The following is a 17,988-nucleotide window of genomic DNA, read 5'->3' as shown; positions in this document are numbered from 1 at the left end:
GTTGGACTAGATGACCTCCTAAGGTCCCTTCCAACCCTGATATTCTATGAAAAAAGAAAAAGAGTACTTGTGACACCTTAGAGACTAACAAATTTATTTGAGCATAAGCTTTCGTGAGCTACAGCTCACTTCATCGGATGCATTCAGTGGAAAATATATAAATCTCCCCACTGTATTTTCCACTGAATGCATCCGATGAAGTGAGATGTAGCTCACAAAAGCTTATGCTCAAATAAATTTGTTAGTCTCTAAGGTGCCACAAGTACTCCTTTTCTTTTTGCAAATACAGACTAACATGGCTGCTACTCTGAAACCTGATATTCTATGATTAATCTCACAGGAGTGTTGTAAAAATAAATTCATTAATGTCTGTGAAGCACTCAGATACTGTAGTGATGAGCATCATGGAAAGCCAATAAAGAAATTAACAGTTCTGTCTTCAAAACAACATGTAGTAAATAAGGCATGGTGCCATACAATGAACAGCTGTTTAGAGAACACCATCCAACCTATGCATTGTGTGAGGCATACTGTTTCATAACGCATACATACAAGGGGACTGAATTAAGGTTGTGAAGGAAACTTAATACTGGCATATCCTAACTTTTGAGTGCTTGACTTTGAAAAATGAAGTATGTTCTATTTATGTAGTTGTACAAAATGTGGGAAATTTCTGTATTTTTATGAAAAACATATGACTGTTTCCCCATTCACTTTTATGTTGTGATCTACTATGACTCATGGGGCTGTCATCTTCTCTAGGACAGGGAGCTAAGAGATGTATGTAAGTCACATAAGCATGTCAGGATTGGTATGAATGAATTATCAAGAATTGCCAATGTATCATTAGCTTCCCTTGGAGATACAATGGAAGATCATGGACTGGACCTTAACTTTTAATGACTGGGAGCCAAGGGAGGCAGATCAGGTGCAAACAGGGTGACTAGGGCTGGAAACAAAGAACCGAGGTGTCAGAAAACTGTTGTAATGATACAGCTGCCCGGTGCAGTGAGAGTGATTTAATCTTGAACATTCTGGGCAAAAGAGGCAAGTTGTCCAGCCAGCATGGATGTGCATATCAGCTTTGCTCTTCCACTGTAATTTAAGGATCCTAAAATATTTTATTCTAGTTGACTAATAAAAGCTGTCCTGTACTGAAAAGGCTGCCCTGTGTTGCTGCAAACATCTGCTCCCTCCAACAGTTGTTCAGGTTCTTTTGGCCTTACTGAAGAAGCCATGGTGAGAAACAGTGGTGCTGAAGCCAGGGACAGGACACAAAGTAATGGTGCTCCAGGGGTATCCCTTGCAAAAAGTGGAGACCTAGGGACTAGCACTAAGAGGGGTATGCTCCCTGACAGATTGTTTAAAGGCTTGAGGCAAACTCGCCCTGTGGATCTGTGACAGTATGTTTCTCACACACTATAATTAAAGCTGGTTGGAAACGGATGTGAAGTTGCTGCTACTGGGCTCTCATCCTCTGCTCCCTCTTTAATATGCAGGTGCGTGTGCAATATAAACAAGTACTTTATGCTAAGATTCTGCCCCCATTGAAAATACAAAAATGAATGCATCTGTATAAGCTTCATGGCTAATTCTAATTAACTCTTATTCAGTTAACATTATGTTGCTGATTTAAGCATAATGGGGGCAGTTTTCTTTCAACAATTCTGCCTTTACTGGTCACAAGTATTGTGTTCTAAATGACTGCAGCAGGCAATCCAAACGTGAGGATGCCATGGGAGCATCTCCAAGCTGAGAAGGCTAAAGCCTCATTTAGTGCTTAGAAACCAGCAATCATACATGCTAGTGTTACTCTCATTCCAAGCCCCAGAAAGCAGTGGAGTTCATGTGAATCCACTTAGCAGGGAACTGAGCAAGAAGTTCCTTTTCTTACCTGTTTTGATTCCTGTCTCTTGTTCTAACTGCTGATACAGCTTGTTTGAATAGTCAGCCATCTTCAGCTCTATGGACAAGTGTCTGACTGTGCTCACGATGCCAGCACAGAATCGAGTGGAACCAGCAGCCAGCCTGCAGGAGAAAATACAGTGGGCGCCTCATACAAAATACTACCATACCAGAGCCTCTGGTTCAGGGGCAACCTCAGGACATGAACCTCTCAGATGCAGCAGGCATTATAGCCCCTCTTATTGGTGGCCAGAGTTTGCTGCTTGTGTGTGTAGCTACAAGAAGGTGAAATCACAATAAGGGCATGTCTACACTACGAAATTAGGTCAATTTTATAGAAGTCGATCTTTAGCAACCAATTGTATACAGATTTCAGAGTAGAAGCCATGTTAGTCTGTATTCTCAAAAAGAAAAACTAGTACTTGTGGTATTGGGAAAGAGTCATTTGGAAACATCTTTCCCCCCCAAAATTCTCACCAAAACCTTGCACCCCCCTTCCTGGGGAAGGTTTTATAAAAATCCTCACCAATTTGCATAGGTGACTACAGACCCAAACCCTTGGATCTTAAGAACAATGAAAAAGGCATTCAGTTTCTTACAAGAAGAATTTTAATAGAAGAAAAGGTAAAAAGAATCACCTCTGTAAAATCAGGATGGTAAATACCTTACAGGGTAATTAGATTCAAAACATACAAAATCCCTCTAGGCAAAACCTTAAGTTATAAAAAGACACAAAGACCGGAATATCCATTCCATTCAGCACAGCTTATTTTCTCAGCCATTTTAAGAAATCATAATCTAACGCATATCTAGCTAGATTACTTACTAAGTTCTAAGACTCCATTCCTGTTCTGTCCCCGGCAAAAGCATCACACAGACAGACCCAGACCCTTTGTTTCTCCCCCCCTCAGGCTTTGAAAGTATCTTGTCCCCTCATTGGTCATTTTGGTCAGGTGCCAGCGAGGTTAACCTAGCTTCTTAACCCTTTACAGGTGAAAGGGCTTTTCCTCTGGCCAGGAGGGATTTTAAAGGTGTTTACCCTTCCTTTTATATTTATGACAGCATCCAATGAAGTGAGCTGTAGCTCATGAAAGCTTATGCTCAAATAAATTTGTTAGTCTCTAAGGTGCTACAAGTACTCCTGTTTTTTTTTGCAATTGTATACAGTCGATCGTGCATGTCCCCACTAAGTGCATTAGGTCGGCAGAGTGAGTCCTCAATACCTTTGCTAGCATCGACTCATGGAGTGGTGCACTGTGGGTAATTATCCCACAGTCCCTGCTGCCCATTGGAATTCTGGGTTATGCTCCCAATGCCTGATGGGGCAACAACATTGTCACGGGTGGTTTTGGATACACGTCAGTCTCCTCTCCCTCCCTCCTTGAAAGCAACGGCAAACAATCATTTTGTGCCTTTTTTCCTGGGTTATTCGTGCAGCCGCCATAGCATGGAGCCCGCTCAGCTGCACACTGCTTTTGTAAGCATTACAAACTCCCTGTGCATTATTCTGCGGTATGTGCAGAGCCTAGGTAGGAGCTGCCAGCACAAGGAAGATTGTGAGGAGGACATGACAACAGACGTTCCTGAAAGCATGGGATGTGGCAACTGGGATATCATGGCAGCATTGGGCCACGTTGATGCAGTGGAACGCCGATTCTGGGCCCAGCAAACAAGCACAGACCGGTGGGACCACATAGTGTTGCAAGTATGGGATGATTCCCAGTGGCTGAGAAACTTTTGCATGCGTAAGGTCACTTTCGTGGAACTTTGTGAATTGCTTTCCCCTGCCCTGAAGCGCAGGAATACAGAGAAGAGACCTGCCCTGACACTTGAGAAGCGAGTGGCAATAGCCCTGTGGAAGTTTGCAACACCTGACTGCTACCAGTCAGTTGGGAATCAATTCGGAGTAGGCAAATCTACCGTGGGGGCTGCTGTGATCCAAGTAGACAGGGCAATCAATACCCTTCTGCTAAGAAGGGTAGTGACTCTGGGAAACGTGCAGGTCATAGTGGATGGCTTTGCTGCAATAGGGCTCCCTAACTGTGGTGGGGCGACAGATGGAATGCATATCCCTATTTTGGCACCTGACCACCTTGCCAAAGAGTACATAAACCACAAGGGGTTCTTCTCAATGATGCTGCAAGCACTGGTGAATCACAAGGGCAGTTTCACCGACATCAGCATTGGATGGTCGGGAAAGGTGCATGACGCTTGCATCTTTCAGAACTCTGGGCTGTTTGGAAACCTGAAAGAAGGGACTTTCTTCCCAGACCAGAAAATTACCATTGGGGAATTTGAAATGCTAATAGTTGTCCTTGGGGACCCAGCCTACCCCTTGCTCCCAGGGCTCATGAAGCCATACACAGGCAGCCTGGACAGCAGGAAGGAGGAGTTCAGCTATAGGCTGAGCAAGTGCAGAATAGTGGTGGAATGCGCCTTTGGACGTTTAAAAGGGCGCTGGCACAGTTTGCTGAGTAGGTTAGACCTCAGCGAAAGCAATACTCCCATTGTTATTGCTGCTTGCTGTGTGCTCCATAATATCTGAGAGTAAGGGGGAAGACGTTTGTGGTGGGGTGGGAGGTTAAGGCAGATCGCCTGGCGGCCAGTTTTGAAAAGCCAGACACCAGGGCAATTAGAAGAGCACACCAAGGTGTGCTGCACATCAAAGAGGCTTTGAAAAACAATTTTGTGACTGATCAGGCTATGGTGTGACAGTTGTGTGTGTTTGTCCTTGATGCAAAGCCGCCCCCTTTCGTGAATGTACTTCCCTGTAAGCCAAACCCCATCCCCCCTTCATCCACAGCTGGTACAGGAAATAAAGTCCCTTTTGTTCTGAATCCATTCATTCTTGATTTATTAACAAAAAAACAAAAAACAAAAAACTTTAGATCACTGACAATGCTCACTAGTAAAAGGAAGCCCAGGTGTACAAAGGGTTTGATAACAGGGTGGGGTAAGGGAAGAGGGAAGGACAAGGCCACATTGCTTATTGTAGCCACCCCACAAATCAAAGCTGTTTGAATGACAGCCTTCTGTCGCTTGGGCCATCCCCTGGAGTTGAGTGGCAGGGTGCCTGGAGCCTCCCCACGCAGCGTTCTTAGGCATCTGGGTGAGGAGGATAAGGAACTTGGTGAGGAGGGCAGGTGGTTACACAATGGGTGCAGTGGGGTCTGTACTCTAGTTGCCCTTCCTGCAGCTCCATCAGATGCCTTACCATGGGGTGGGATCTGAGTTACCCAGGAAAGAAGTCTCTGTAGTATCTGGCAGGTGACTCTTGTCCACATGCTCAGGGTTCAGATGATCGCCATATTTGGGGTCGGGAAGGAATTTTCCTCCAGGGCAGATTGGAAGAGGCCCTGGGGGTTTTTCGCCTTCCTCTGTAGCATGGGGCACGGGTCACTTGCTGGAGGATTCTCTGCACCTTGAAGTCTTTAAACCATGATTTGAGGACTTCAATAGCTCAGACATAGGTGAGAGGTTTATTGCAGGAGTAAGTGGGTGAGATTTGGTGGCCTGCACTGTGCAGGAGGTCAGACTAGATGATCATAATGGTCCCTTCTGACCTTAATATCTATGAATCTTGTCCATTTGCTCCCCCATTAGCCTCAGCATCTCCTCCTGCGTGCTCTGATCACGCTCACTGTATGCTTTTCTGGCCTCTGCCACCAAATGCCTCCATGCATTCAGCTGTACCCTATCAGTGCGGGAGGACTGCATGAGCTCTGAAAACATGTCATCGTGGGTGCATTTTTTTCACCTTCTAATCTGCAATAACCTCAGGGATAGAGTTGATGCAGGGAGCATAGAAGCATTTGCAGCTGCAGGGGGGAAAAAGAGGGAGAGTAGACTTTAAAGAAGATACATTTCTGAGAACAAAAGGGAGATTCTTTCACAGTGAATCAAGCAATTCACAGCAGACAGCACAAGTGTTTTAGGTACAAAATCGCATTTTCCTTTTATATTGAGCACCTGCTGTATGGTGACATCACACATGGCTGGGCAACAGAATCTGGTTTGCAAGCAGCCATGGTACGTCAAAGGGTACGTGGGTTTGGCTTCTTTCATGTTCATAACATAACGAAATGGTTTCAAACTGCAGCGCTCTCCTTTTCCATAGCAACCAATGCCCGTTGTGTTCGCCATTTAAAAGGAGGGGCTGCGGTTCTGGGGCGGATGTGCAGCAAACCCCTTCTCCCCACACACGTGGCTATTCTCCAGGATGATCCCTTTTAGCCAAGCACAAACAGCCCAGCATGCTCGGGGTCTAATGTGTCGGGGATCACCAAACAGAGGTGATTACTGTTCCTTTACAAAACTTCCCCTATTTCAACCAGGTGACTATGAATGGTATCACTCTCCTGAGGCTGACAGAAAGATAAAAGACCAAATGTTGGATGAATGCAACCAAAACCCAGGACCATTCGTTGCCATGCTTTGTACTGCAATGATTCCAGATCACTTGCTACTGGCATGGCGTGGTAAAGTGTCCTACCATGGAGGACGAAATAAGGCAGCCCTCCCCAAAAAACCATCTGCAAAGGCTTTCAGAGTACCTCCAGGAGATCTTCATGGAGATGACCCTGGAGGATTCCCACTCCATCCCCAGACACGTTAACAGACTTTTCCCATTAGCTGTACTGGCCGCGAATGCATCCCAATTGTTCAGGGCAAATCAAACATTAAACACAATTGCTTTTAACCCCTGTAGTGTCATTACAAATGTGCACTCACCAGAGGTGCCTTCTCCGCATTCAGGGTCGGGAACAATAGGCCCTGAGAGGGTATTGGCTCCAGGGTGAGGGAAAGGTCCTGGCTGTCAGAGAATATGCAGCAGGCAAGCGGAGAATCCATTCTCCTCCTTCTCTTCCTCATCCACAAAATCCTCATCCGTGTTGCGTGAGGCTGCCACCTTGCAGGTGTCCACGGAGAGTGTTGGGGTACTGGTAGGGTCCCCCCCCTAGAATGGCATTCAGCTGATCATAGAATCGGCATGTCTGGGGCTCTGACACGGAGCGACCATTTGCCTCCTTTATCTTTTGGAAAGCTTGCCTGAGCTCCTTAATTTTCATGCGGCACTGCTGTGCATCCCTGGCGTAGCCTCTCTCCACCATGCCCTGTGCGATTTTGGCTTATATATCAGCATTTCTTCTGCTGGGTCGGAGTTCTGCCTACACAGATTCTTCTCCCCATACAGCAATCAGATCCAGCGTCTCCCGTTCACTCCATGCTCAAGCTCGTTTGTGATTCTTGGACTGTATGGTCACCTGTTCTGCTGGGCTCAGCACACTGACCAAACAGGAAATGAAATTCAAAAGTTCCAGGTGCTTTTCCTGTGTACCTGGCTAGTGCATCAGGGTTGAAAGTGCTGTCCAGAGCAGTCACATTGGAGCACTCTGGGATAGTTCCCAGAGGCCAATACCATCCAACTGCACAGCGCTGCATCTACACTACCCCAAATTCCGACCTAGGAAGGTTGATTTTAGCACTACTCCCCCCCATTGGGGAGGAGTACAGCAGTCGATTTTAAGAGCCCTTTAGGTCAGCGGAACGGGGTTGGTTGTGTAGATGCATTCATTATAAAATCAACCTAATGTGGCTAAATTCGACCTAACCTCAAACTGTAGATCAGCCCTAAGATATGGGAGGGGGGAAAAAACAGCCCAGAACTGAGGTAGGCATGAATTCCTGGTAACTTGAGCTGATGTTAGAGTAATAAACTCTGTTAGTTAAAAGCCCTCTCTGTTTAGAGTACTCCATTGACTGGGCAGATCCCATGGCCAGATGCCTGCAACCCTTGCTACAAACAAAACCCCACTGGGCATTCCAGCTCTAGAGTGTATTTTTAGCTGCCTGTTGATAACATGAACTCTATACTTGCACCCCAGCAAGAGACACAGGTGGCAGGAAGACTGCTGTCCAATGAGGCATAGTACAGTGAGACTATATTCAAAGCTAGACACTGAAGGGTACTTTTACCACGATTAGGGCTCCGCATCAGTCACAGAAGTCATGGATTCTCTGACTTTCCGCAACCTCCGTGACTTCTGCAGGGGCCAGTGTGGTTGATCCCAGGGCTGCCCAAGCAGCAGGCCAGCTACTGGAGCAGCCCTGGGTGGCAGTCCCCGGCTGGCCAGAGCAGCTGCAGTCTGTGGCCCCCAGGAGCTGGAGCCACTTATCCCAGGCGCCCCTCCCACCCCCCAGCAGCATCCCCACACACACACCCAGCAGCCCCTCCCACCCCCATACTAAAAATACCTGTGTTTAAATAAGTCATGAACAAGTCATGGGTCACGAATTTTTGTTTATTGCCCGTGACCTGTGCATGACTTTTACTAAATACCCAGGACTAAATTGTATCCTTAACCATGACCTACACATGCAAAGAACCTATCAAACAGAATTGACGCCACTCCCTACAGCATAAGGAAATAGTCTTCAAATCAGCGAAAGCATATTCCCAAGTCAAAGACGCAAAGGAAAGCACCACCACAGAGCAGACTGAATTTGAGGGGTGTTCTCACAAAGACAGAGCAGCCCATTGCACAGTGTATAGTTTAATATGCTATACAGAGCTCAAACTGCTCATCTGAGCTATGCACATGGTGACATTACAATCCTAGGTTTCAGAGTAGCAGCTGTGTTAGTCTGTATTCGCAAAAAGAAAAGGAGTACTTGTGGCAACTTAGAGACTAAAATTTATTTGAGCATAAGCTTTCGTGAGCTACAGCTCACTTCATCAGATGGAGTGAGCTGTAGCTCACGAAAACTCATGCTCAAATAAATTTGTTAGTCTCTAAGATGCCACAAGTACTCCTTTTCTTTTTGCAATCCTAGAAACTAATTCAAAATGACTCATGATTCCAATAGAGGCAGTTGGTGAGACACATGAAGCAGAAGAGGGATCATATTCAAGGAAATTATTGTCTGCTCCAGTGTCATGTACACATCTTGTAAAAACTACATGTCAATCTGGTGTATTCGGTCTCAATTCACGCAGCGATAGCAGCATGGTCTTGTTAAAAAAAAAATGCACGGCTGAGTAAGCAAAACATTTTCATTCTATTTTGAATACTTTTTGGAAACCTCTGCTAAAATCCAGCAGTTTAATGAGCAGAGCAGTGGGCACATCTATCTTACTCAGGATATCTACCTTTAATCCAACAGCCTTCCCATAGTTTGAGATTACTGTTCTATCTCCTGCCCTCTGCAGTCCTAATATCTTGCTAGTGAGGATGGCTTTAAAAAAAAAACAAAGAAAAAAAACAAGCAAGTTATTTGGTATGGGCATCTACTGCAGACATTTCAAGCCCTATAATCCCACACATTTGGTTTTGAGACAGGAATTCATAATCAGAAAGACATGAATAACCTGGAAGGTAGACATAGGGTCCAGAGTGACCTAGACAAACTGGAGGATTGGGACAAAAGAAATCTGATGAGGTTCAACAAGGACAAGTACAGCATCCTGCACTTAGGATGGAAGAATCCCATGCATTGCTACAGGCTGAGGACCGACTGGCTAAGCAGCTGTTCTGCAGAAAAGGACCTAGCGATTACAGCGGATGACAAGCTGGATATGAGTCGGCAGCGTGCCCTTGTTGCCAAAAAGGCTAACGGCATATTGGGCTGTATTAGTAGGAGCACTGCCAGCAGATTGAGGGAAGTGATTATTCCCCTCTATTTGGCACTGGTGAGGCCATATCTGGAGTACTGCGTCCAGTTTTGGGCCCCCCACACTACAGAAAGGATGTGGGAAAAATTAGAGTGTGTCCAGCGGAGGGTAACAAAAATGATCAGAGCACTGGGGCACATGACTTATGAGGAGAGGCTGAGGGAACTGGGATTGTTTAGTCTGCAGAAGAGTGAGGGGAGATTTGATAGCTGCTTTCAACTACCTGAAAGGGGGTTCCAAAGAGGATGGATCTAGGCCGTTCTCAGTGGTAGCAGATGACAGAACAAGGGTCTCAAGTTGCAGTGGGGGAGGTCTAGGTTGGATATTAGGAAACATTATTTCACTAGGAGGGTGGTGAAGCACTGGAATGGGTTACCTAGGGAGGTGGTGGAATCTCCATCCTTAGAGGTTTTTAAGGTCCAGCTTGACAAAGCCCTGGCTGGGATGATTTAATTGGCGTTGGTCCTGCCTTGAGCAGGGGGTTGGACTAGATGACCTACTGAGGTCTCTTCCAACCCTAATCTTCTATGATTCTATAACCTCAGCGCCCTACAGAGAATCACTGTTGAGAAGCAACTGGTTATGCACGGAGTTTCAGACATCTATTGTTTATTGTGGGTGTGACGTTGCACCCTATAATGCTTTATAGAAATATGCTTATGCACGTAAATATGACATAACTGGAATATGTTTTATGCTAGATATGCCATGTAACATATCTTTGCAAAGGTTATGTTCTTCTGCATGTATTCATCCTATTCGTATGCACGTATCATTTTTATATCTGAAGTTATAAGCGTTCACTCTATGCTTGCATTTAAAGTTTTTGCTGTAGAAAGCACATAAGGCGGATTCAGTCAACACACTGCGAAGGGGTTATTCAAGTAAACGGAAGTACTTGGTTAACAATGGATCTTGACAGACGCCAATCCATATCTGAGCTTTGGCTTGGCCTATAGACAACTGAGTCATGCATGGACATGTGACTTGTCCATGTGATTCTAATACTCCATGTTGAGCTATGATTTTACAAAAGGGGAGGGGGGGGTTTCCACCCACAAGTGAGAAACTATATAAACCCCTGGGAAGCCACTCCATTTTATCTTCAGCTGGCTCAAGAGGTAGCCTCTCCACCCCCAAAGGATACCTGAAAGAAACTGAAGCAAAAGGACAGTAACCATGGGGGCAGGAGTGATTGCTGGACCCACACTAGAAGGAAATTAGTCTGTAAAAGAAGCTTATCGGAACATCTTTGAGGGTGAGATTTCATCTGTAATCACTTTCTTACTGTATTAGGCTTAGACTTCCATGTTTTATTTTATTTTGTTTGATAATTCACTTTGTTCTATTTGTCATTACTTGGAACCACTTAAATCTTACTTTTTGTATTTAATAAAATCACTTTTTACCTATTAAATTAACCCAGAGTATGTATTAATACCTGGGGGGCAAACAGCTGTGCATCTCTATCAGTGTTATAGAGGGTAAACTCATTAATTGTTCGCCCTCTATAAGCTTTATAGATGGTAAAACGGATTTGTGGTTTGGACCTCATTGGGAGTTGGATATCTGAGTGCTGGAGACAGGAGCACTTAAGCGGTTTTCAGTTAAGCCTGTGGCTTGTGGGGAATGTGGTTCAGACTTGGATGTGTTTGCAGCAGGCAAGCATGTCTGGCTCAAACCAGGCAAGGGACTGAAGTCCCAAGCTAGCAGGGAAAACAGGCTCAGAGGTAGTCTAGGCACATCAGATGGCAGTCCTAAAGGGGTTTCTGTGATCCAGCCCATCACAGTGGCAATAAAACTTTAAAATCTCCTCTAGGTACAACCAAGATATGCATCACAACTAATTCAGATTTCTGTCACATGTTAAGCTCAAAACCTGAGCTACACAACGGATGCTCAGAAATCTGATGAGGTTTAACAAAGACAAGTGCAGAGTCCTGCACTTAGGATGGAAGAATCCCATGCATCGCTACAGACTAGGGACTGAGTGGCTAGGCAGCAATTCTGCAGAAAATGACCTAGGGGTTACAGTGGACAAGAAGCTGGATATGAGTCAACAGTGTGTCCTTGTTGCCAAGAACGATAACAGCATTTTGGGCTGTATAAGGATCGAGGGACATGATCATCCCCCTCTATTCAGCATTGGTGAGGCCTCATCTGGAGTACTGTGTCCAGTTTTGGGCCCCACGTTGCAAGAAGGATGTGGAAAAACTGGAAAGAGTCCAGCAGAGGGCAACAGAAATGATTAGGGGGCTGGAGCACATGACTTATGAGGAGAGGCTGAGGGAGCTGGGATTATTTAGTCTGCAGAACAGAAGAATGAGGAGGGATTGGATAGCTGCTTTCAACTACCTGAAAGGGGGTTCCAAAGAGGATGGATCTAGACTGTTCTCAGTGGTACCAGATGACAGAACAAGGAGTAATGGTCTCAAGTTATAGTGGGAGAGGTTTACGTTGGATATTAGGAAAAACTTTTTTTCACTAGGAGGGTGATGAAGTACTGGAATGGGTTACCTAGGGAAGTGGTGGAACCTCCTTCCTTAGAGGTTTTTACGGTCAAGCTTGACAAAGCCCTGGCTGGGATGATTTGGTTGGGGATTGGTCCTGCTTTGAGCAGAGGATTGGACTAGATGATCTCCCGAGGTCCCTTCCAACCCTGATATTCTATGATTCTGTGCTTTGGAGCACTTAATAGTCCACAGGCTGCAATCACTAATCCTGTCAATGTGTGAACAATGAAACTATACATGAACCAAATTAAGAGAGAATACAAAAAGGTTTAGAGTGCTAAAAAAAACACTGTGCTCTGTTTCCAAGCAATATACGATGGGAAAATTCATCAGGAGAACAGGTGGAAAATTTTAACTGTGGGGAAAACTGCATGGACTCCCTCATTTCAGGGGCTTTTTAGCAATGTTTGCTGTGTTCCTCAGAATCCAAGTTATTGTTAAAAAAAATGGGTTGAGTCCATATTTTTCTTCCTTTGAAAAGAAAAAGCATCCCATGCGAACTGCTGCACTGCTACTGTGTTCACACACCCAAAACAAAGTGTCCAGTCAGCAGCAGTTGCCAAGCATGGTCTGTGCCCCCTCACTTCATTCATCCCAGCAAGGTGTCAATACAAAGCCTACTAGGGAACCGTTAAATAACACCATGGACAAGGTACCATGGTGGAGTGAATAGGGCAAAATGATGTGAATCTGAAGACCTGGGTTCTTATACCAGCCCTGCCACTGGCTTACTGTCTGACCCTGGGAAAGTCAATTAGGCCTCATGTAGGCTGAGGGTTAGCAAACAACCTCTTAAAAAGTCTAGTATAGTCAAGACACACTGCCTGGACTACACTATACTTTTAAAATGTGTAGCTTAACATGCTAAGGATCTTCAAATCCTAGCCTAGACAAGGCCTTAGCTAGCTCTGCCTCAGTTTCCCCATGTGTAAAATGGGGATAATGATACCCATTTACATAAAGTTCATAAGATCTACAGATGAAAGATTTTATGATTTGAGTACGATTATAGGAGCACCATGGAGATAAAAAACCCTCAATTTTTATGTGCCCATTGTCAAAAGTAATGCCTAAAATGACTAATAAATTAAAGAAAAAGCGTATTTCTATTTTTCCTACTTGTTTGCATTGCATATTAAAGAGCACTCTGTGTAGTGTCAGTTTCACTAATTCTCTTCTATAAATCAGTTCTGCCTATTTGTATAGGTCTTTCACACAGCAACGAGAGAGAGAGAGAGAGAGAAACACCATAAAATACAAAAATATGGCTATAAAAGCATAAACATCAGCAAGAGGACTCGAGCAGGTGTGATTCCTGAAATGACTTTTAGCTCACCTTTTGAAATTTATGAGAATTCATGACAATAGAAATCCTGGACGCCCCATCATCTCAGGCATTGGCACCCTGACAGCAGGATTGTCTGGCTATGTAGACTCCCTCCTCAGACCCTTCGTTACCAGCACTCCCAGCTATCTTCGAGACACCACTGACTTCCTGAGGAAGCTACAGTCCATTGGTGATCTTCCTAAAAACACCATCCTAGCTACTATGGATGTAGAAGCCTCTACACCAACATTCCACACAAAGAAGGGCTACAAGCCGTCAGGAACAGTATCCCTGATACTGTCACGGCTAACCTGGTGGCTGAACTTTGTGACTTTGTCCTCACCCATAACTATTTCACATTTGGTGACAATGTATACCTTCAAATCAGCGGCACTGCGATGGGTACACGCATGGCCCCACAGTATGCCAACGTTTTTATGGCTGACTTAGAACAACGCTTCCTCAGCTCTCGTCCCCTAATGCCCCTACTCTACTTGCGCTACATTGATGACATCTTCATCATCTGGACCCATGGAAAAGAAGCTCTTGAGGAATTTCACCATGATTTCAACAATTTCCATCCCACCATCAACCTCAGCCTGGACCAGTCCACACAAGAGATCTCTCTGGTCACTCGATCACAGACCTAAGAGTGGCTATCCTTCAAAAAAAAAAAAAGCTTCAAAAATAGACTCCAAAGAGAGACTGCTGAATTGGAATTAAATTTGCAAACTGGATACAATTAACTTAGGCTTGAATAGAGACTGGGAATGGATGAGTCATTACACAAAGTAAAACTATTTCCCCATGGTATTTCTCCCTCCCACCCCACCCCACCCCACACTGTTCCTCTGATATTCTTGTTAACTGCTGGAATTAGCCTACCTTGCTTGTCACCATGAAAGGTTTTCCTCCTTTCCCCCCCCGCTGCAGGTGATGGCTTATCTTAAGTGATCACTCTCCTTACAGTGTGTATGATAAACCCATTGTTTCATGTTCTCTGTGTGTGTGTGTGTGTGTGTGTGTGTGTGTGTGTGTGTGTGTGTGTGTGTGTGTGTGTGTGTGTGTGTGTGTGTGTGTGTGTGTGTGTGTGTGTGTGTGTGTGTGTGTATCTCCTCTGTTTTTTCCACCAAATGCATCCGATGAAGTGAGCTGTAGCTCACGAAAGCTTATGCTCTAATAAATTTGTTAGTCTCTAAGGTGCCACAAGTCCCCCTTTTCTTTTGTGAATACACACTAACACGGCTGCTACACTGATACTTTTCTATGTTCTTACTAACTACTGTACATCTATATTACTGGGCAAGAGACTGCTGTGGTGCCACAAGAATCTTACCCTTTGAAATTCTCTGAACATGTAAAGAAATGACAATTAGATCTAAGCACATCATCATCACTTTGCCAGGATTCCCAGGGCCATTAACCCATTTTTCCTACCATTACACCAGCTTGTCCTTTGCCGCACAGGCTTTCGCAGAGCTCACTATCGTCCATCATATCTATCTCCCATAAGAAAGTAACACCTCAGTAACCCTGTCTATGCTATAATCTTCGTAAATAATATCCAGCTGACATTTTTAAAACATAGGTATTCTTGTGTACAGTAAACAGGGTGACCAGTTTTTCAGCCCTACTTTTTCAATTTTTCAGCCCTACTGCCCGAATCAGCTGACCCAAGCCAGCCAGAGATTTTTTTATTCCTGTGTAGACAAACAAAGGAGAAGTTCCTTTGTTTATGTTGGAGTTTGTTCAGAAATTGGAGTGAGAGATCTTAAATATATTGGGAGGCCAGCAAGATCATCATGATGGCAATAGGAAAGTTTAGTGTGGAAGAGAAACAGAAGACCCAAGTATAGTTTAAAAACTAAAGTTGTTATTTTTCTTGCCCTATATGAGGCATTTAGGCTTTGAAGAATGGCCTATAAAGTTCCACTGGGTAGGGTAGAGCTCACAATATGCAATTTCCTGGGGGCCTGTGAAGAAAGGGCAAAGCCAATGGTTTGACTTAGGTCTCATCACTGATGTGCAGTGTTAGCAGCTCCGATGCTGGGAGAAAGTAAGCTGATGAAAAGATCACACGAAGAAAGATACTGTGTGCACACAAGTCCCATACAGTTCTGAGGTTTTGGTTTCAGTATGCTTTAATGAAGAGAAAAATCGAACTCTTACCTGCCCTGTTCCAGTAAGACTATATCCTTCCATCCTAGCTTGGAGAGGTGGTATGCAATGGAGGTGCCCATGATTCCACCACCACAGATTACGACCTGTGCCTGAGCTGGCAGGGAAATGGGGGGAGGCTCTGTCGCAGATGTGGTCATGTGCCGGGAGCTGGACATGCTTCTCCATCTTGGGCTGGCTGTCCGCCACCGGACATCTGACAATAGCCGAAGAAACATCCCAACGGGTGTCAGTCAGCTTTCTCGAGACACCACCTACACACGTTAAGATGCTAGCTCACTGCCACTTCTTCTAGGGAAGGAAAAAGCAACAGAGATCATTATTACCACTTATCAGAGAACATGTGTGCAAAGCTGTTCTTGGGAACTCAGGGGTAGGGAGGAGGAGTGTGGTGACTGGGACAATGCAATACATGATGTGCAATAAGGTATCTGAAAGCCTCTATACTGACAACTTGGGATCTTTAAATGCTGATGGATGAATAAACAGGAAAATAGCCTGTGCAGACTTTGAGAGTTCTCAAAGATCAGCCTTGCTACTGAAAGGAACTATACAGATCAGGAGACTGATGAGACCTAGAGTTTCTCTCTTTTGAATTTGGCTTAGCTCAGTAATGAGGAAGAAAACAAGATAAAGTTTTTACATACACACAGGATGTCTGTTCCAGGTGACAAGAGCTGCAGAGAAAAGGCTCTTGCACCAACAGTGGCAAGATCATGTGATGAGACAGAGAAGATGCCAATGTGAACAGAGTGGAGGGTGCAGGGAATGAAATAGAGAAAGTCAAAGTCCATGAAGGACTGTAGAGAATTTTTAACTGGCTTCTGAAATTATTTGGCAAAACGTGGAATTTAAGAATGAAGTGATACGTTTGTCCTTTATTTGAATGGAGAGGCACATCCTGAATAAACTAGAATCCGGATAGCTTCGACTTAGAGGCTATACAGTTGCTTCATAATGGATGCTGCTGAAGGCTCCTTGCTGTACAGTTAGCATTGCTCAGCCTGATACACGGTCTAGTCTCACTGCTATGATTCACACACTGGAGCTCACCAGTTATACAACATTTCTTCCTTTGTTCAGTTTACCCCCAACCAGTGTTCCCTCTAATTTTTCCCACCCATGTGCGAAATGAATTTTGTAACGTACATCAATATGGAAGCGATGTGAGACACATCACCTCCATATTGGTGCACATAACAAAATTCATGTGGTTGAGTGGAGCCAAGGGGTTTGGAGTGGGGGAGGGGACTTAGGGCTGAGGCAGAGAATTGGAGTGTGAGAGGATGAAGGCTCCAGCTGGGGGTGCAGGTTCTGGGGGGGCTGGGGATGAGGGGTTTGGGGTGCAGTGGTGCTCCTTGGGGCTACAGTGGGGAGAGAGGACTCCCCCCAGCAGCAGCACCAGAGGAGAGACGCCTCTTCCCCAGCCACGCCAGGTCCAGGCCTAGCTGAGCCGGGGGAGGGGCACCTGTCCCCTGGCCGCAGCAGGTCCAGGGCTGGGTTGGGGCAGGGGTGTCTGTAGGCCAGCACGGGTGCCTGTAGCGAGGCCGAGCCTGGTCAGGGCCAAGGGGCACCTCTTTCCTGGTTGGGGCAGGACTGGGTCAGGGCCAAGGTTCCTGTCCCCCAGCCGCGGCCTTACAAAATCTCATTTTAGACATGTCCGACAAGAGTGGACTCCTATGGAGTTTGAATTTTAATGGGAGTTGGGCACCTAACTTAGATTTCTTTAAAGCCCCAGCCATTATTACCACTTCATAATCATGAGCATCATGCCAGAAATCACAAAAACGTAGAGCTGAAAGGAACCTGAAGAGGTCATCAAGTCCATCTCCCTGTGCTGAGGCAGAATTAAATTCATATAGATCACCCCTGCCAGGTGTTTGTCTAACTTGTTCTTCAAAACCTCCAATGAGAGAGATTCCACAAGCTCCCTAGGTAACTTGTTCCAATGCTTAACTATCCTTATAACTAAAAGGACCTTTTCCCCAATGCCTAACCTAAATCTCTCTTGCCGCAAACTATGCCAATTACTTCTTGTCCTACACTTGGTGCATATGGAGATCAATCGGGCACCATCCTCTTTATAACAGCCCTTAAAGAATCTGAAAGCTGTTATCAGGTTCCCTACACTCCCCCACCTTTGGCATCTCTACATGAAACATACCCATCTCTCTCAACCTTTCCTCTTAGCTCAGGTTTTTTAAACTGCCCTTTTTACTGCTCTCTTCTGGACTCTCAACAATTTGTTCATATCTTTCTTAGAGTAGCACCCAGCACTGGCCATACCTGAGGCCTCACCAGTGCCAAGCAGAGGGGAGTTCAGTGGTTTGAGCATTAACCCTGGGTTTAATAGGCCGTGAGTTCAATCCTTGAGGGGGCCATTTGGGATCTGG

At 45.2% G+C, this 17,988-nt stretch overlaps 1 protein-coding gene across 13 annotated transcripts in view; it reads right to left on the bottom strand.

The window, feature by feature from the left end:
• Positions 1 to 17,988, bottom strand: part of PDPR (pyruvate dehydrogenase phosphatase regulatory subunit) — a 73,412-nt gene that overhangs the window by 54,723 nt on the left and 701 nt on the right. For 2 of the 13 annotated variants that reach the window (XM_043495377.1, XM_043495379.1), the window contains exons 2-4: positions 17,311 to 17,432; positions 15,587 to 15,886; positions 1,895 to 2,028 (exon numbers count right to left, since the gene is read on the bottom strand). In XM_043495377.1, the coding sequence (XP_043351312.1) occupies positions 1,895 to 2,028; positions 15,587 to 15,813 (361 nt within the window). In that variant the 5' untranslated portion in view covers positions 15,814 to 15,886; positions 17,311 to 17,432. Of the gene's footprint in view, positions 1 to 1,894; positions 2,078 to 6,636; positions 6,809 to 8,561; positions 8,603 to 15,586; positions 15,887 to 17,310; positions 17,433 to 17,759; positions 17,917 to 17,988 lie in introns of those variants that run through there. The other 11 variants (XM_038368324.2, XM_038368318.2, XM_043495380.1 and 8 more) reach the window with 9 other exon arrangements.

The sequence above is a fragment of the Dermochelys coriacea genome, chromosome 12 (assembly GCF_009764565.3).
Source record: "Dermochelys coriacea isolate rDerCor1 chromosome 12, rDerCor1.pri.v4, whole genome shotgun sequence".
NCBI lineage: Eukaryota > Metazoa > Chordata > Testudines > Dermochelyidae > Dermochelys > Dermochelys coriacea.
Note: the sequence above shows the minus strand (reverse complement) of the source record. Positions and strands in the feature narration are given on the sequence as shown.